General features: G+C 38.1%; 1 protein-coding gene across 3 annotated transcripts in view; it reads right to left on the minus strand.

The window, feature by feature from the left end:
* Positions 1 to 1,037: 1,037 nt before the first annotated feature.
* Positions 1,038 to 20,810, minus strand: part of CFI (complement factor I) — an 80,587-nt gene continuing 60,814 nt past the window's right edge. For all 3 annotated transcript variants that reach the window (XM_057502525.1, XM_036920881.2, XM_036920879.2), the window contains 3 exons: positions 6,095 to 6,372; positions 2,717 to 2,821; positions 1,038 to 1,363 (listed from right to left, as the gene is read on the minus strand). In XM_057502525.1, the coding sequence (XP_057358508.1) occupies positions 1,146 to 1,363; positions 2,717 to 2,821; positions 6,095 to 6,372 (601 nt within the window). In that variant the 3' untranslated portion in view covers positions 1,038 to 1,145. The remainder of the gene's footprint in view (positions 1,364 to 2,716; positions 2,822 to 6,094; positions 6,373 to 20,810) is intronic.

Raw genomic sequence — 20,810 nt, forward strand, 5'->3', positions numbered from 1 at the left:
AGCACAGTGAGGGGGGCAGATGGCAGGTGGGTGAGTATCACAGGGGAGGGGTAGACAAAAGAACACAGAATATGTTGGGTGATGACAAGTGCTGTGCTGAGATTAAAGCAGAGCATGTGACTGAGAGAGCCTGGGTGCCTCCTGTGCACTGGGTCCACAGGGGAGCCTGGAGTGGATGGTGATGCCATTCACGAAGGAGGGAGGAGAAGGTAAAGATGGGTTGGCCATCTCTTTTTGAAATGCTATTGGATGCCCAGATGGAGATGTTCAATGCTCAGTGAGATATACTGGTCCAGGGTTCTAGGAGGGCCAGGGATGGAGATAAGGATTTGTGAGTCATTGGACTGTGGGTGGGCTATAAAGCTGAATCTAAATGAGATCACCACGGAGCACACAGAGAGGCTGGCAAGGAGTCTGAGGCCAGCAGCCAGGGTGGCAGCAGGCCAGGCAGAGAGGGATACTCTGAGACATTGGTAGTGTCCACTGCAGCAGGGAGCAGGAGGCAATGAGAACGGTTAAGTGACTGTGCAGTTTGACACCAAGAAGGTTAGTGGTGGTGTTGTATTTGTGAAGAGGTTTAAGGAAAGGCTCAAGGAGAACTTGTGAAATGAGGAACTAAAGACAAATTTTTGAGACCTTTTAATACTTATGGAAGCAGAGAAATAGACCAAGAGTTGTGAGGTCAGTTATTCACTGTGACAAGTACTATGCCTAACGATTTACTTCAGTGTGTAGTTTCATTTTTTCATAATTCCAGTTTCCATTTTAAAGGTGGAAAATGGAACACCAAGAAGATAATAAATTGCTTGAGTCCAAGGAATTAGCAGGTGGTAGAGTTGGGATTTGAATATAGGTGTATGTGACTCCAGTGCCATTCATCTAGCTAGACTTTCAGTTAAGTCAATACACCACTCCTGTATGAAAGGATAATTTAATCACATTTTCTAACAAATAAAATATATGTGCCTGACTAAAATATTTGAGAATTATTCAGCAAAATTCCAATATGGAATAAACTTTATAGAGATTTAAAAATGTCCAATAAAATTTGCTTTATTTTCTTTCCCTACAGAAGTGCTAATTATGCAGTATTTCGATTAAAATGGAATTCTTAAAAGAATAGAAAGAAGAGAGCAATCACAATTTTATACATTGTGCTGAGAAATAAGAGACCTTCCCACATGATGGCTGATCCAGTCAAAATAATTGGCCACTTTTGTATAGACACCTGGGAACTCCGGTTTTCCACAGTTTTCACCCCAACTGACAACACCCCAAACATAGGTCACATTGTTGACATCCATACAGACTAAAGGGCCTCCAGAGTCTCCTTTACAGGCATCGATGGAACCATCAACTGTACCTGAGAAAGATAAAGGAAAAGCACATGTGTGCCTCCGTGGTCAAGGCTCCCAGGCCGACTCCCTGCCTCTCCCACCAATGTGCTTAGCGACTTCGGCTTTCTAACAATCTCCTAACAGGAAATAACACGTGTCTTCCCTTACAGGCCCTGGCAGAGCCTGGACTTGAACTTAGTCAGACTTCAGAGATTATCCTCTTACTGTGATATTGCCACTTAGTAGATTTTGTGCTATTCTCCCCTTTTGTCCTTTGTGATCCTAAACTCCATTTTAAGATGGGAGCATACAGAAAATGGTCTGTTTACTTTCTTCTCACTTATATGACTTCCCAAGATTTTTAAATCACTATATCCCATTAGAGGATGTCAACAACTGCCTTTTTTGTAATACACTATAAACATTTCAAAAAGGCATCCTACATGCATGCACTGTCCTGGCTGGTACCTGGCCTCTGGGTCACCACTAGAAGCAGGAACTGCTCTAGCTGTGTTGGGTAGGGACTCTGTCATCACTATGCTATTAAAGGAGATGTGGTAGGAATCATAAGAAGTGCAATGATGTTTCCAAAAAAGGAGACTTTAGTTCCAACTGGATGCATTTGAAATGACATCATTTGAATTTTTATTTAGAAGTTTGGGTTTTGATCCTGGATATATGATTTCTTGTCCTAAGACTTTGGGTAAGACTGCTCTGCACCTTAGTTTCCTCATCTATTAAGACCCCCAGTTTTGTAGATGAGGAAACTGGCTCAAGGTCACATACAGAATAATCGGTAAAAACTGGGATAGATACCCAGGCAGTCTGGTTCCAGAGTCTGTGCTCTTAGCTATCTTGCTATATTGCTATATGATAGCTTAAGGACAATTTTTACTCTTAGCATTAAAATGAGGGAACTTGAACTGAGGGGAATGATGCAACAGCTAAAAGGCCAAATGCAAAGCGTCAGGGCCCAGAGCAAGCAGGATGATCTGGTGGAGAGGAGAGATGTTTGGTAGGTACAGTTGACTCTTGAATAACATGGGGGTTAGGGGTTCTGATCCCCCAAGTAATAAAAAATCTGAGTATAACTTTTGACTCCCCCCAACACTTAACTAATAGCCTACTGACCTTACAGATAACATAAACAGTTGATTAACATATTTTGTATGTTATATGTATTATATACTGTATTATTACAATAACATAAGCTAGAGAAAGGAAACTGTTATTCAGAAAATTATAAGAGAAAATACATTTATAGTAGTACTAAACAGTATTTATTGAAGAAATATGCCTGTAAGTGAATCTGCGTAGTTTAAACCCATGTTATTCAAAGGTCAACTGTATATATCTCAGAGAAACCACTCAGTGCTTACCTGCACATTCCATTTCTTTTTCAAAGTAGCGACCTGGGTAAAACCTAGAGCAGTTGTCTATTAGGTGAACTTCACCCCATTTAAGTGAATAGACTTTTTGGTTATCTAAACAAAATGAGAGAACAGGTAGACATTTAGAAATCACAAATAAGAAATCTAAAAAAATACATACTCTCATAATTTAGGAAATCATTAGGAATATATAAGAATATACATATTCTTTAATACATATATAAACTTTGAGGATAATTCACATTTTTAACCATTTAGTGCAAATATCCTCAGTTTCTATAATTGTCTTTCTAAAGTAGGCAAGGGCATTATTGAATATAGGTCTGAAATCCTACTTACTTAGTAAAGAGCTGGATACTCTGAGATGAATGAGATAAACTCCTTCCCTGGTGATTGCTGAGTCCAGTAGGGAAACTAGGTAGGAGTCAGTGATCAGGGTTTTCTCACATAAATAGCATCTAATTTTTTACAGTCCTTTATTTCCTTGAAAGTGGTTGTTAAAGCAAAAACAACTCTTTTAATCTAAGAAGTTAAAATGAAGAAACTACATATGAACTTTTCAGTGTGTATGTGTTTTTGCCTATCTGTGATGAACTCCATCTCCTAAGTGATTTGAAAGTGACTGAAACAGGATTTAGGATTTCCTTCCCATTTAAGTTAGAAACTTGGAACTTCAACATTTTTGGTCCAAGGAAAGAGAAAGGGTCAGGTACTGTTACTGAGGGACAGTCTAGGAAGTGGAGAAAAACCTAAGAATGCAGGCGAGATGTCTCAGGCATAAGGAGCGAATCTTTGGTCCATATCACCTCCTTCCTCTTTCCCAGCTTGCAGCAATCCTCATGCTCAAGGAGGGCAGCGGCTAGGTCTTGCTCATCCACTGCACCAGCACCCAGCCTTGTGCTAGCATGAAGTAGCTGCTTAATAAATATTTAAGTACTCGCTTAATCCATGAACTCAGTAATTCAATTATACACTAAACATCTTATGGCAAATAACTTACTTTCTCAATCTATAAACTACCATTTTTCTTCAAAAAAAGAACTTTGAAAAATTAGAAATTTATTATATCCCCTAACTCAGAAGAAAACCTTTGAAAACTGGGAGCTCCTGTACTGTGTGAGCAATTTTTAATGACTCAGGAAATTGCTCCCTACCATGAACTCCTGTTTCTATACTTCTTGAGGCACTAGTCACATTCTGCTATCTAATGGTGGCATTCATGTATGATGGCTCCTATGTACTCTGTAAGTCCCTTGAGAGCTGGCCTTTGTCTTTTAACCTGGTAGCTTCTGTACCCCTTGTTTGTTGACTGGATCCATATTTTTGATCAGTGAAATCCTAGCACTTTAGCATTACTATCTTGCATTTAAAGTAAGGGCTCAATAAAGGTGTTGAACCATACTTGTTTAATAAATAAACCAATGCTTAAGACCATATCTGTCACTTAATAGAAGATACATGGAATAGAAGAACATGCTAAATGCCACATCAAATATGATCAGCCAAATTCAAGGTGTGGAGATTCTAAAATAAGAATGACCCAGTTTCTTTAACAAATACATTTTAAATGAAAGGAAGGGCAATTGTTCTAGATTAAAAGAGATTTAAGAAAAAGAGCATCAAATACAATGTGCAAACTTTGTTTGGAAATAATCTGATTATAAAAATATTTTGTAAATAATTGAGGAATATTAAATAGCTGGTTATTGAATGATATTATGGAATCACTTTATTTTGTTGGGTATGAGTGGTGTTTTCTTTTTGTTTTTAAGTCCTTATCTTATGGGTGAAATTACATATGTGGGACTCAATTTACTATACACCAGGAAAAAATAAATGTGTGTATGGGAGGAATATGTTGAATAGTTCTTGATTGTCCTTCAGATCCATTCTCTACTGTTCAATGCCCTGCCTCTGCCCTCAGCTGCCCTAAGGGCCTGTCCTGGAGGGAAAGCCCCAGTAGGAATCCCTTAGCCTCTAGTTTCCAACTGAGGACCCCAGCAGAAGGGAGGAAGGGTAAGGAGAGGGGATAGCAAGATTGGGGCTGGCTGTAACTTTTGGCCCAAGGTCATTGCTTCTCTCAAGGCAGGCTGCTTTACCTGAGGTTCTTTCTCCTTCTGGCAACTTCTCCTTCCACTTACACCTTTACATCTAGGACAGACTGAGTTCTGGTTTGTTAGTCCTGGGTTCCTGCATAGTCCTTGTGGATTCCCAAACCTCCCACCCATATTTTTATTATTAATCCCTTTATAAATAAACCTTCCTAATTATCCTATTGAGATTGAGATTGAATTTGATCCAGGAAGCTAAAACAAGAATGGTAAAATGTTGATAACTGAGGCAACTGGGTGATTAATAAGTAGGTTATTATATTTTTTTGTTTGTTTTTGTTTTGTATGTTTGTAAATATACATAATAAAAGTTTTTTTTAAACAGAACAAATATAAAAAAATAATGCCTTCTGGATGAATTGGCTACTAATAAAATTTAGTATTTGTTAAGTCTTGGGTATTCAAACATAGCAAAAATCATGGTTAATTTATACCTATTTTATAATTTTCAATGAGCAATTATAAAGAGTGTGTTAGATTATGTAATTTAATTGTAATCTATAAAGAACTGCAAATTATAAATTACAAAAAATTATAATTAAAAATAATGTGTTGGATTATGTAATTTAATTGTAATCTAACCTCCAATTAAGAAGGTCTTCCTAATAATTTGTACCTAAATGTCTACATCTCTTATTCATATGAATGTTCAGCTCAAGTCTTCTTAGAAGCTCAAGGAATGAAGTGTTTATGCTCTCTCTCTGTGAGATGGGGGCTGTGGGGCACAGAGGAAGCAGGAGGGAAGGAGAAAGCTGGGTTGTAAGGTCACTGACTCAGCAGATACTGTGCCAATCACTTTGAAAACCATTTTATCCTCCAACCATATCTCTCCAATAAACCCAAAATGTCTATTATAGATTTCCCCTGCCGCTATTTTTTTCTCGATGAATGGTTACCCCTCAATGTAAGCTTCAGGAGTACAGAGAGAGTGTAGGTGTCCTTTGAAACTGGATCAGGACCGGCTACATAAGTTGAAAAGCCCAGTGAAAAATTAAAATGTCAGGTGGGATCCCTGCAAAAATTACTGTCATGATGGTGATAGCAGAGCAGAACACCAATTGTGGATCTTTTCAGAGCCTGGGGTGCTGGGCAACTGTACAGGTCCCACACACTTGAAGCCAGCCCTGGCCAGACGCTCACTCCTCTGGATTTGATGCTGTTTCTCTCTGAGCATTAGGAGGGTAGCTCCTATGTATTTGTGTTCCCATTCATTTTCAGCTCCTGGATTCTGATTAACAAATTATAAAATATATACCTTTTTCTCGACCCCATCCAGAAACGATACATTTATCATTAGGTCCAAATAGATATGGAGACCAGGGCACACAGGCAGGGATGGAGTGAGGCAGTGAGCATCGTCTTTGGTTTGTGCGTGCTCTTAGTTCAATCAAAGCTATGTCATTTTGGTATGTGGATCCATCATAGTTTTCATGGATAATAATTTGTTTTGCTGACTGAATGACTAACTCAGAGTTAGGTCTTAACCAGTCTAGCAGTGATGTCCATATTTGGTAGCGGTGCATTTTACTGGTTCTGTAACAGAAAGGAAAAGAGAAATAAAATATGTTGAGGAAAAAAACAGTTATAAACATGGACTTCTGAAGCTTCATCTTTATATTTTCCCTTTTAGAGAGGACCTTTTCCATTTTCCCAGATTTTTTTAACCTTGTGATGAAACAGTATTATTAAATTTAGAGAAGAATTAAAGTCAATGGGTAAGTGAAGAGAGGAATAATCCATCTAACTGCTCAACATCAGGCACATAAAGAACTAGCTAATAACCAGAGATGCCCAGAAGTGGAATGAGTTGGCTGCCTCTGGAGTGACAGCAGCACCACTGAAGGTGTTTATGCAGAGAGCATATAACATCCAGCCAGAAATGTGGTTGAGGAAATGGGGAGTCAGAGCACATACTCTCATTACTCTGCTGACCCCAAAGACTCTTAGGGCAAAGACCACAGCAGTCTTTACCTTGACCTTTAAGAGTGCCTTCATCCTAACATTGCATTGTATTTATTTGCTCACAAGTCTTTCTTCCTGTTAGACTATGTGACTTCAAGTCAAAGATGGGGTTTTATTCATTTATGGATAGATGCCTAAGCCTCATCTTGTACCTGGAAGATAGTAGCTGTTTTAAAACCTGATTGAAATGGGGAATGAGCTAAACATTGCCTGTTCTTATGCTTCACTCAATTTTTATACCAATTTTCACCTTATGGTTTTCAGTAAATTGGACCTCTTAAATCATCATTTTCTCAGATAATCACCTTACAGTTAAGTAGTGATGTACTAGGAGCTAAGAGGCTGTCAGGATGCTTTTCAGAATGTCAGAGTGGATGAAGCAGGAAGCAGGAGGCAAAGCTGTAGTACAAGATGATATTGGCAAAGGTAAGTAGGGCTCAGGTCATGGGGAGCCTAATGGGTCACATTAAAGCTTTTGTTTAAGTACTCTAGCAACAAAAGAGCCTGGCAAAGCAAGTGTCTGTCCTTTTCAGGCTCCCTAAGGGAGCAGTAGACCATGACTCCACCAAAATTCATGACAAGATGCACTTAGGAAGTAGAAGCAATATAGACTAGACTAATGAGAGTGGCAGTCCAAGATGGTGGCATAGGAAGACCCTGAACTCATCCCTTCCCATAGACACATGAAATCTACACCTCTATATATCTGATTCCTCCTGAAGAACAACTGAGGGCTGATTGAACAGCTTCTGCACAACAAATTATAGAAGGACCGCATAGAGAAGGGTAGGAGAGACAGAGACACAGTAATAACAAGAACCCCACCCGTTACATGATGACCTACCATAGGGAGGGATAGCACGGAGGGACCTGCTGCAGACAACACGCTCTGGGGCACAGCAAAAAATGGATTAAAAGGGCAACTAGGCTATAAGTGAGAGAGATTCATTTATTTATTTATTAACCCTAGGGTATCGACTAAATGGTGGGGGAATGTTCTACGACTGTATCTGGGATCAGAGGCACCAGTGAGCACCATTGTTTATGTTTACCCTCCACCTTGATAGCACAGATAGGATCAGGGTCCAGCTGCTCTAGCTGGCCTGCTCGGGATGCCCTAGCAAGCCCCAGTCCCTAGCCCACTCTGCTCCAGCTGTCCCACCAAGGCAGGCCCAACATGGTACACACTGGGACTCCCCTCTCCAGGACTGCACCAACCCAGTCATCTGGCCAGGACTGCCCTGGCACCACATTTATTGGGACATCTCTGGCCTGTGCCCATTTCAGGTTCAGCTGTCCTACCAGGACAACTCTGGCATAGAGCACCTCAAGGACTCCTGGCCAATGCCTACTTCTTCTTGAGTTCCAGCCATCCTATCAGGGCAACCCTGGAACAGAGCACACTCAGACCCCCTGGCCCATGCAACACTGGCCAGCAACAGCTGGCCAGCCATAGATGCCAGGCACATGCAGTCTACATAGGGGATGCTCCTACACAAGGCCACTCCTTCAAGATGGGAAGAGGTAGCTGTTTTACCTAATTCACAGAAACAAACACAGAAAGTCAAAAAAAATAAGGAGACAGAAGAATACATTTCAAACAAAAGAACAAGATAAAGCCCCAGGAAAATAAAACAGAGATAAGTAATTAACCTGATAAAGAGATCAAAGTAATGGTCATAAAGATGCTCACCAAACTTGGGAGAATGCAGGGCCACAGTGGGAACTTCAAGAAAGTGCAAACATAGGAAAGAACCAAATAGAGCAAAGAATAAAATAATGAAAGATAAACTAGAGAGAATCAACAACAGATCAGATGATACAGAAGATTTCAATTCTTCAATTATGATTCAGAATTGAAGGAGAGAGAAAGAGTGTCCCAGACAAGCAAAAACTTAAGGAGTTAATCACCATTTAAATGTGCTTTACAAGAAATCTTAAAGCGTCTTCTTCAACTGAAAAAGAAAAGGCCATAACTAGAAATAAGAAAACATATGAAAGAAAAAAATCTCACTAGAAAAGGTAAACATATAGTAAAGGCAGTAAATCAGCCACTTAAAAAATAATAGTGGAAGATTAGAAGACAGAATAGTGGAAATCAGAATGACAAAAATAAAAAAGACCAAAAAAAATAAGTTTAAGGGACCTCTGAGACAACCTCAAGTGTACTAATATTCACATCATAGGAATCCCAGAGAGAAAGGGGCAGAAAACCTATTTAAAGGAGTAATAGCTGAAAATTTCCCAAACCTCAGCAAGAAAACAGACATCCAGGTCTAGGAAGCTCATACAAATCCCAAACAAGATGAAACCGAAAAGATCCACACTAAGACATATTTTACTTAAATGGCAAAAGTTAAAGAGAAAATCCTAAAGGCAGCAACAGAAAAACAAATAGTCACATACAATGGAGACTCCATAAGACAATCAGCTGATTTTTATGCAGAAACTTAGCAGGCCAGAAGGGAATGGCAGGATACATTTAAAGTGCTGGAAGGATAAAAATCTACAACCAAGTATACTCTACCCAGCAATTATGATTCAGAATTGAAGGAGAGAGAAAGAGTGTCCAAGACAAGCAAAAACTTAAGGAGTTAATCACCACTTAAATGTGCTTTACAAGAAATGTTAAAGCATCTTCTTCAAGTGAAGAAGAAAAGGCAATAACTAGAAATAAGAAAATATATGAAAGAAAAAAATTTCACTAGAAAAGGTAAACATATAGTAAAGGCAGTAAATCAGCCACTTAAAAAATTAATATGATGGTTGATGACAAAATCAACTAAAATTATAATAAGGGGCTAAGGGAAACACAAAATAAAACAAAAAATCAGATGTCAGAAATAAAACTTGGAGTGCAGAGTAAAAATGTAGTGCTTTTAGAATACATCTGAACTTAAATAACTATCAGCTTAAAACAGACTGCTATATATAAAGGTCAATATATATGAACCTCCTGGTAACCAAAAAAACTACAACAGATATACAAAAATAAAGAGAAAGGAACCCAAATATAACACTAAAAAACCCCATCAAAACCACAAGGTCAAAGAGAACAAAAGAAGGAAACAGGAACAGAGAATAATGGCAAAAACAACCAGAAAACAACTAGCAAAATGGCAGTAAGTACACAACTGCCAATAATTATGTTAAGAATAAAAAGGCTAAATACTCCAATAAAAGGACACAGGGTGGCTAAATGGATCAAAAAAACAAGGTCCAATGGGAGGGAAGAGAGGGATAAGGGTGGGGAAGAAGAAAGGGGGTATTATGATTAGCATGTATAATGTGGGGGGAGGAATGGGGAGGGCTGTGCAACACAGAGAAGACAAGTAGGGATTCTACAACATCTTACTATGCTGATGGACAGTGACTGTAATGGGGTTTGTTGGGGGACTTGGTGAAGGAGGGACCCTAGTAAACATAATGTTCTTCATGTAATTGTAGATTAATGATAACAAAATAAAAAAAGGGGGGGGAACAAGGTCCACCTATATGTTGCCTACAAGAGACTCACTTCAAAACTTCAAACCTAAAGACATGCACAGGCTGAAAGTGAAGGGATAGAAAAAGATATTCTATGCAAATAGAAATGAAAAGAAAGCTGGTGTAGCAATATTCATATCAGACAAAATAGAGGTTAAAGGAAAAACCAACAAAAGACAAGTGCATTACATAATAATAAAGGGGTGAATCCAGAAGAGGATATAACATTGGTAAATACTTATGTACCCAACATAGGAACACCTAAATATATAAAGCAAATATTAACAGACATAAAGAGAGAGATTGACAGTAAGATAATAATAGTAGGGGACTTTAATATAATAATAATAATTAATATAATAATAGTAGGTGACCCCACTTATATCAATGGACAGATCAACCAGATAGAAAATCAATAAGCAAACAGTGACTTTGAATGACACATTAAACCAAACATACTTAATACACACACACATATACATAGAACATATTCTTCTCAAGGGCACATGGAACATTCTCCAGGATAGATCAGATGTAGGCAACAAAGTATAGATAAGACTGAAATCATATCAACCATTTTTTTTGACCACAGTGAAATGAAACCAGAGAAAATAGAAAAACGTGGAGACTAAACAGTATTTTACTAAACAACCAATAGGTCAATGAAGAAATCAAAGAGAAAATAAAAAAACTTTGAGACAAATGAGAATGGAAACACAATTTACAAAATCTATGAGATGTAGCAAAAGCAATTCTAAAGGGAATTTTATAGCAGTGAGGGCTACCTAATGAAACAAGAAAAATCCCAAGTAAACAATCTAACTTTTTGCATAAGGACCTAAAAAAAGAACAAGCAAAGCCCAAAGTTAGTAAAAGGAAGTAAATAAAGATCAGAGAGGAAATAAACAAAACAGAGACTAAAAAAAAAACCTGGAAAAAAGCAATAAAACTAAAAGCTGATTCTTTGAAAGGAAAACAAAATTGATAAACCTCTAGCCAGACTCAAGAGGAAAAAAGAAAAAGGGGGTCCCAAATAAATAAAATCAGAAATGAGAGTTGCAGCTGACACCACAGAAATACAAAGAATCATAAAAGATGACTACAATTATATATCAACAAATTGGATAATCTGGAGAATTGGATAAATTCCTAGAAACACTCAACCCTCCAAGATTGAACCACAAAGAAATAGAAACTCTGAATAGACTGATTACAAAGAATAAAATTTATGAATTAGTAATTTTAAAACTCCCAACAAAAAAGTTCAGCACCAGACAGCTTCACAGATGAATTCTACCACACATTCAAAGAATATTTAGTATCTCCCCTTCTCAAACTACTGCAAAAAATGGAAGAGGAAGGAGAGCTTCCAAATGATTTATACATCATTACCCAGATACCAAAATCAGAAAAAGACGCTACAAAAAAAAAGAAAAAAGAAAATTAAAGCTAATGTCTCTGATGAACATAGATATGAAAATGCGCAATAAAATATTAGCAAACCAAATTCAACAATACATTAAAAGCATCATTCACCATAACCAAGTGGGATTTATTCCAGTGATGCAAGGATGGTTCAGTATCTGCAAATCAATCAGTGTGATACACCACATTAACAACAATTAGAACAAAATCATGATCATCTCAAACTTCAGAAAAAGCTTTTGACAAAATTCAATATCCTTTCATGACAAATACTCTCAACAAAGTGGGTACAGAGGGAACATACTTCAACTTCATAAAGGCCACATATGACAAGCTGATAGCTAACATCACACTCAGTGGTGAAAACTGAAAGCTGTTCCTCTAAGTTCAGTAACAAGACAAGGATGCCCGCTTTTACCACCTTTATAAACATACATTGGAATTCCTAGCCACAGCATTTAGGCAAGAAAAAGAAGTAAAATACATTCAAATTGAAAAAAAAACAAGTAGTACTGTCTCTTTGTGCGGATGACATGATATTATATATAGAAAACCCTGGGAGGAGGACCCAAGATGGTGGCATGAGTAGAACAGTGGAAATCTCCTCCCAAAACCATATATATTTTTGAAAATACAACAAATACAACTATCCCTAAAAGAGAGACCAGAAGATACAGGACAACAGCCAGACCACATCCACACCTGCGAGAACCCAGTGCCTCGCGAAGGGGGTAAGATACAAGCTGTGGCCCAGCAGGACCTGAGCACCGCTCACCCCAGCTCCCAGCGGGAGGAGAGGAGTCAGAGCGGGGAGGGAGAGGGAGCCCAGGACTGCTAAACACCCAGCCGTAGCCATCCGCACCGGTGCAAACACACAGTGTGTGGGGTGCTGGATCCTAGGGAAAGGGGACAGTAAAACCTGCCAGAGGGTCCATGCAGCTGGTGCCCCTGGGACAAAGAAAAGCGAGTACTTTTTGAAAGGCTTAAAGGGACAGTGACCCCACAGCTGGATGGAAGCGTCCCGGGACACTTAGCCCAGCAGCTGGGAATCCTGGGGAACTCTGGGCCCTCTAACCCCCTGGGTGGCAGTGCAGCATAGAGGCCCCTCATGGTGATAAAAAGCCTCCCACCCGTTCCCCCTCTGGCACAGCTCTGCCAATAGTGGAGCAGCAAACAGAAGCTGACCACACCCACATTAGCAGGGCAGAGCTTCTTTCACAGTGGCCAGGCAAGAATCAGACACCCTGTCTACACGCAGCTGCCCAGCACAAGCCGGTAGGGGTTGCCATTCTAACAGAAGAGGAAGGCCACAAATCAGCAAGAAGGGACATTCTCCCAGCCAACACATGCACCAGCTCCTCACAACTACCTCTATCATCATGAAAAGGCAGAAGACTTTGATCCAGATGAAAATGACAGAGACAACCTCTGAGAAGGAGCTTGGAGAGATAGACCTAACCAATCTTCCTGAAAAAGAATTCAAAATAAAGGTCATAACCATGCTGGTGGAGCTGCAGAGAAAAATATAAGAGCTAACGGACAAAGTAGGGAGGGAGAATACTGAAATACAACAATATATGGAAGGATTTATAAGCAGAATGGAAGAGATGCAAGAGGCCATTGATGGAATAGAAACAAGAGAACACGAATGCACAGAAGCTGACACAGAGAGAGATAAAAGGATCTCCAGGAATGAAACAATATGAAGAGAACTGTGTGACCAATTTAAAAGGAACAATGTCTGCATTATAGGGGTACCAGAAGAAGAAGAGAGAGAAAAAGCGAAAGAAAATGTATTTGAAGAAATAATTGCTGAAAACTTCCCCAAACTGGGGGAAGAAATAATCACTCAGACCACGGAAGTACAGAGAACTCCCAACAGAAGGGACCCAAAGAGGACAACACCAAGACACATAATAATTAAAATGGCAAAGATCAAGGACAAGCACAGAGTTTTAAAGGCAGCTAGAAAGAGGAAAAAGGTCACCTACAAAGGAAAACCCATCAGGCTATCATCAGAGTTCTCAACAGAAACCTTACAGGCCAGAAGAGAATGGCATGATATATTTAATGCAATGAAACAGAAGGGCCTTGAACCAAGAATACTGTATCCAGCACGACTATCATTTAAATATGAAGAAGGGATTAAACAATTCCCAGACAAGCAAAAGTTGAGTGAATGTGCCTCCCACAAACCACTTCTACACGGCATTTTAAAGGGATTACTCTAGATGGGAACTCCTAAGGCTAAACAGATGTCACCAGAGAAAATAAAATCACAGCAAAGAAAGCAGACCAACCAAATAGTAACTAAAGGCAAAATATAAAATCAACTACCCACAAAAGCAGTTAAAGGAAACAAAAAAGAGCACTAAATAAAAACACCCAACATATAAATAATGGAGGAGGAGGAATAAGAAGGGAGAGAAATAAAGAATCACCAGACAACATCTATAATAGCTCAATAACCGAGTTAAGTTAGGCACTAAGATACTAAAGAAGCTAACCTTGAACCTTTGGTAACCACCAATCTAAAGCCTGCAATGGCAATAAGTACATATCTTTCAATAATCACCCTAAATGTAAATGGACTGAATGCACCAATCAAAAGACACTGAGTAATAGAATGGATAAAAAAGCAAGACCCATCTATATGCTCCTTAGAAGAAACTCACCTCAAACCCAAACACATACACAGACTAAAAGTTAAGGGATGGAAAAAGATATTTCATGCAAACAACAGAGAGAAAAAAGCAGGTGTTGCACTGCTTGTATCAGAAAAAACAAAATTTAAAACAAAGAAAGTAACAAGAGATAAAGAAGGACATTACATAATGATAAAGGGTTCAATCCAACAAGAGGATATAACCATTATAAATATATATGCACCCAACACAGGAGCACCAACATATGTGAAACAAATACTAACAGAATTAAAGGAGGAAATAGAATGCAATGCATTCATTTTAGGAGACTTCAACATGCCACTCACTCCAAAAGATAGATCCACTGGACAGAAAATAAGTAAAGACACAGAGGCACTGAACAACACACTAGAACAGATGGACCTAATAGACATCTATAGAACTCTGCGTCCAAAAGCAACAGGTTATACATTCTTCTCAAGTGCACATGGAACATTTTCCAGAATAGATCACACACTAGGCCAGAAAAAGAGCCTCAGTAAATTCTAAAAGATTGAAATTCTACCAACCAACATTTCAGACCACAAAGGTATAAAACTAGAAATGAAAACAAAAAGGCTCACAAACACATGGAGGCTTAACAACATGCTCCTAAATAACCAATGGATCAATGAACAAATTAAAATAGAAATCAAGGAATATATGGAAACAAATGACAACAACAACACAAAGCCCCAACTTCTGTGGGACGCAGTGAAAGCAGTCTTAAGAGGAGAAAGTATATAGCAATCCAGGCATACTTAAAGAAGGAAGAACAATCCCAAATGAATAGTCTAACATCACAATTATCGAAATTGGAAAAAGAAGAACAAATGAGGCCTAAAGTCAGCAGAAGGAGGGACATAATAAAGATCAGAGAAGAAATAAATAAAATTGAGAAGAAAAAAAACAATAGAAAAAATCAATGAAACCAAGGGCTGGTTCGTTGAGAAAATAAACAAAATAGATAAGCCTCTAGCCAGACTTATTAAGAGAAAAAGAGAATCAACACACATCAACAGAATCAGAAACAAGAAAGAAAACATCACGATGGACCCCACAGAAATACAAAGAATTATTAGAGAATACTATGAAAACCTATATGCTAACAAGCTGGAAAACCCAGAAGAAATGGACAACTTCCTAGAAAAATACAACCTTACAAGACTGATCAAGGAAGAAACACAAAATTTAAACAAGCCAATTATGAGCAAAGAAATTGAAGTGGTAATCAAAAAACTACTCAAGAACAAAACCCCCGGGGCCAGATGGATTTACCTCAGAATTTTTTCAGACATACAGAGAAGACATAATACCCATTCTCCTTAAAGTTTTCAAAAAGTAGAAGAGGAGGGAATACTCCGAAACTCATTCTATGAAGCCAACATCACCCTAATACCAAAACCAGGCAAAGACCCCACCAAAAAAGAAAATCACAGACCAATATCCCTGATGAACGTAGATGCAAAAATACTCAACAAAATATTAGCAAACCGAATTCAAAAATACATCAAAAGGATCACACACCATGTCCAAGTGGGATTCATCACAGGAATGCAAGGATGGTACAACATTCGAAAATCCATCAACATCATCCACCACATAAACAAAAAGAAAGTAAAAAACCACATGATCATCTCCATAGATGCTGAAAAAGCATTTGACAAAATTCAACATCCATTCATGATAAAAACTCTCAACAAAATGGGTATACAGGGCAAGTACCTCAACATAATAAAGGCAATATATGATGAGCCCACAGCCAACATCATACTGAACAGTGAAAGGCTGAAAGCTTTTCCTCTGAGATCGGGAACAAGACAGGGATGCCCACTCTCCCCACTGTTATTCAACATAGTACTGGATGTCCTAGCCACAGCAATTAGATAAAACAAAGAAATACAAGGAATCCAAATTGGTAAAAGATCTTAAACTGTCACTATTTGCAAATGACATGATATTGTACATAAAAAACCCTAAAGACTCCACTCCAAATCTAGTAGAACTGATATTGGAATACAGCAAAGAATGCAGGATGCAAAACTAACACTCAGAAATCTGTGGCTTTCCTATACACTAACAATGAACTAATACAAAGAGAAATCAGGAAAACAATTCCGTTCACAATTCCATCAAAAAGAATTAAATACCTAGGAATAAACCTAACCAAGGAAGTGAAAGACCTATACCCTTAAAACTATAAGGCACTCTTAAGAGAAATTAAAGAGGACACTAGCAAATGGAAACTCATCTCATGCTCTTTGCTAGGAAGAATTAATATCATCAAAATGACCATCATGCCCAAAGCAATATACAGATTTGATGCAATCCCTATCAAATTACCAACAACATTCTTCAACTAACTGGAACAAATACTTGAAAAATTCATGTGGAAACACCAAAGACCCGGAATAGCCAAAGCAATCCTGAGAAGGAAGAATAAAGTTGGGGGAATCTCGCTCCCCAACTTCACGCTCTACTACAAAGCCACAGTAATCAAGACAGTTTGGTACTGGCACAAGAACAGAGCCACAGACCAGTGGAACAGAATAGAGACCCCAGATATTAACCCAAACATTTTTGGTCAATTAATATAAGATAAAGGAGCCATGAACATACAATGGGGAAATGAAAGTCTCTTCAACAGATGGTGCTGGCAAAACTGGACAGCTACATGTAAGAGAATGAAACTGGATCACTGTCTAACCCCATACACAAAAGTAAATTCGAAATGGATCAAAGACCTGAATGTAAGTCATGAAACCATAAAACTCTTAGAAAAAAACATACGCAAAAATCTCTTGGACATAAACATGAGTGACTTCTTCATGAACATATCTCCCCAGGCAAGGGAAACAAAAGCAAAAATGAACAAGTGCGACTATATCAAGCTGAAAAGCCTCTGTACAGCAAAGGACACCATCAATAGAACAAAAAGGTACCCTAGAGTATGGGAGAATATATTCATAAATGACAGATCCGATAAAGGGTTGACATCCAAAATATATAAAGAGCTCATGCACCTCAACAAACAAAAAGCAAATAATCCAATTAAAAAATGGGCAGAGGAGCTGAACAGACACTTCTCTGAAGAAGAAATTCAGATGGCCAAAAGACACATGAAAAGATGCTCCACATTGCTAGTCATCAGAGAAATGCAAATTAAAATCACAATGAGATATCACCTCACACCAGTAAGGATGGCTACCATCCAAAAGACAAACAACAACAAATGTTGGCAAGGTTGCAGAGAAAGGGGAACCCTCCTACACTGCTGGTGGGAATGTAAACTAGTTCAGCCATTGTGGAAAGCAGTATGGAGGTTCCTCAAAAAGCTCAAAATAGACATACCATTTGGCCCAGGAATTCCACTCTTAGGAATTTATCCTAAGAATGCAGCAGCCCAGTTTATAAAAGACAGATGCACCCCTCTGTTTATCACAGCACTATTTACAATAGCCAAGTAATGGAAGCAACCTAAGTGTCCAATGGTGGATGAATGTATAAAGAAGATGTGGCACATATACACAATGGAATATTATTCAGCCATAAGAAGAAAACAAATCCTACCATTTGCAACAACACGGATGCAGCTAGAGGGTATTATGCTCAGTTAAAGAAGCCCCGCAGAGAATACAAGTATCAAATGATTTCACTCATCTGTGGAGTATAAGAACAAAGAAAAACTGAAGGAACAAAACAGCAGCAGACTCACAGAACCCAAGAATGGATTAACAGTTACCAAAGGGAAAGGGACTGGGGAGGATGGGTGGGAAGGGAGGGATAAGGGCGGGGAAAAAGAAAGGGGACATTACGATTAGCATGTATAATATGGGGGGGGTCATGGGGAGGGCTGTGCAACACAGAGAAGACAAGTAGTGATTCTACAGCATCTTACGCTGATGGACAGTGACTGTAATGGGGTGTGAGGCGGGGACTTGATGAAGGGGGTAGCCTAGTAAACATAATGTTATTCATGTAATTATAGATCAATGATATCAAAATAAAAAAAAGTAAAAAATGAAAACCCTAAGTACTCCACCAAGAAATCCTGTTTGGACTAATGAATGAATTCAGTAAAATCACAGGATACAAAATAATATACAGAACTCAGTTGTATTTCCGTACACTAATAACAAACTAGCAGAAAGAGAAATTTAGAAATCAATCCCATTTATAGTTGCATCAAAAAGAATAAAATGCCTAGGAGTAAATTTAACCAAAGTGGTGAAAGACCTGTACTCTGAAAACCATGAGACATTGATTAAAGAAACTGAAGATGACACAAATAAATGTAAAGATATTTCATGTTCATGGATTGGAAGAAATAATATTGTTAAAATTTCCATACTTCCCAAAGCAATCTAGAGACTCAATGAAATCCCTTTCAAAACACCAATTGCATTTTTCACAGAACTACAACAAATACAGAAATTTGTATGGGACCACAAAAGACCCTGAATAGCCAAAGCAATCTTGAGAAAGAACAAAACTGGAGGTATCACAATCCCAGACTTCAAACAATACTGCACAGCTATAGTAATCAAAATAATAAGGCACTGGCATGAAAACAGACACATAGATAAATAGAATAGAATAGAGAGCTCAGAAAAAAGCCCATCATATATGGTCAGTTAATAAATGACAAAGAAGGCAAGCATATGCAATGGAGAAGAAGTCCCTGCAATAAATGTGTTGGGAAAACTGGACAGCGATATGCAAAGAATGAAACTTGATTACTCTCTTACACCATATGCAAATAAGAATTAAAAATGGATTAGAGACTTGATTGTAAGACCTCAAACCTTAAAGTTCCTAGAAGAAAACATAGGGAGTAAGCTCTTTGACATCAGTCTTAGTAATATGTTTTTGGATCTGTCTCTTTAGACAAGGGCAACAAAAGCTAAAATAAATAAGATTACATTAAATTAAATAGATTTTTCACAGTGAAGGAAACTATCAACAAAATGAAAACGCATCCTAGTGAATGTGGGATCATATTTGCAAATCATACATCTGATAAGGAATCATTATAAAAAATATAGAGAGAACTTACAAAACTTAATATTAAAAAAAAATGGGCAGAAGAGTTGAGTGAATGTTTTTCCAAGGAAGACATGCAGATGGTCAATGGATACATGAACAGATGCTCACCATCACTGTCATTAGGGAAATGTAAATAAAAGCTGCAGTGAGGTAAAACCTCACACCTGTCAGATTGGTTACTATAAGAAAAGAGCTTATCAGGTGTTGGCAAGGATGTGGAGAAAAGGGAACTCTTATACGGTGTTGGTGGTAATGTAAATTGATATGGAGGTTCCTCAAAATATTAAAAATAGAATTACCATATGATCCAGTAATTCAACTTCTGGGTATTTATCCAGAGAAAATGATAACATCAATCTGAAGACATAGCTGCACCCCTATATTCACTGCAGCACTAGATATGGAAGCAACCTAAGTGTTCATTGAAAGATGAATGGATAAAAATACAGTATATATATATATATATATATATATACACATTGGATTATTGTTCAGCCATAAAAAGAATGAAATCTTGCCATTTGTGACAACATGAATGGACCTAGTAGGTATTATACTAAGTGAAATAAGTCAGACAAAGAAAGAGAAACAACATAAGATTTCATTTCTATGTGGAAATGAACAAAACAAAAGAGAAACAGACTCATAGATATAGGAAACAGAATTATGGATTATACCAGAGCAGGAAGAGACTGGGGATGGATAGGTGAAATAGGTGAAGGGGATTAAGAGGTATATACTTATAAAGTAAATGAGTCATAGAAATTTAAAGTACTGATCAAGGGTATCACCCCATAACGTATAAAAATATTGAATCACTATATGGCCATCTGAAACTAACAGGAGATTGTATGTCAATTATATTTCAATAAAAAATTTTAAATTTGTTTAGTTTTTTATCCTAAGAGGAAGGCAAAACCACTGAATTTTAAGTGGTAAGTGACCAAAACTAGCTATGAAAATATTACTTGTGCTGCACAGTAGAGAATGGATAGATGGGGACAGATAGATAGATAGGGCTTGGCAGACTGCATGTAGGTAAGTTGATTAGAAGGCAATTGGTATAATGCAGGTGAGAGGTGAAATCAGGGTAATAGTGGAGATGAAAATAAGTTTTGAAAATTAAATGATTAGAATTTAAAAATACCATCTAGAGTTGGCAATATATTGGCTGGGTTATGGTGTGGTGGAGGGAATGAAATGTAGCAATTCTGAGATTTTTGCCCTCATGACGACATGGATGGTGTTGTCATTTGCTGAAATAGAAGACCCCAGGACAGGACCATATTTTGAGGAGGGGCATATCCCTCCCCATGTAGGGTCACTGGTTAGAGCAGAGGTCTAGGCTGGAGATAGCATTTTGTCAGC

The sequence above is a fragment of the Manis pentadactyla genome, chromosome 5, assembly GCF_030020395.1.
Source record: "Manis pentadactyla isolate mManPen7 chromosome 5, mManPen7.hap1, whole genome shotgun sequence".
In the NCBI taxonomy this organism is placed as follows: domain Eukaryota; kingdom Metazoa; phylum Chordata; class Mammalia; order Pholidota; family Manidae; genus Manis; species Manis pentadactyla.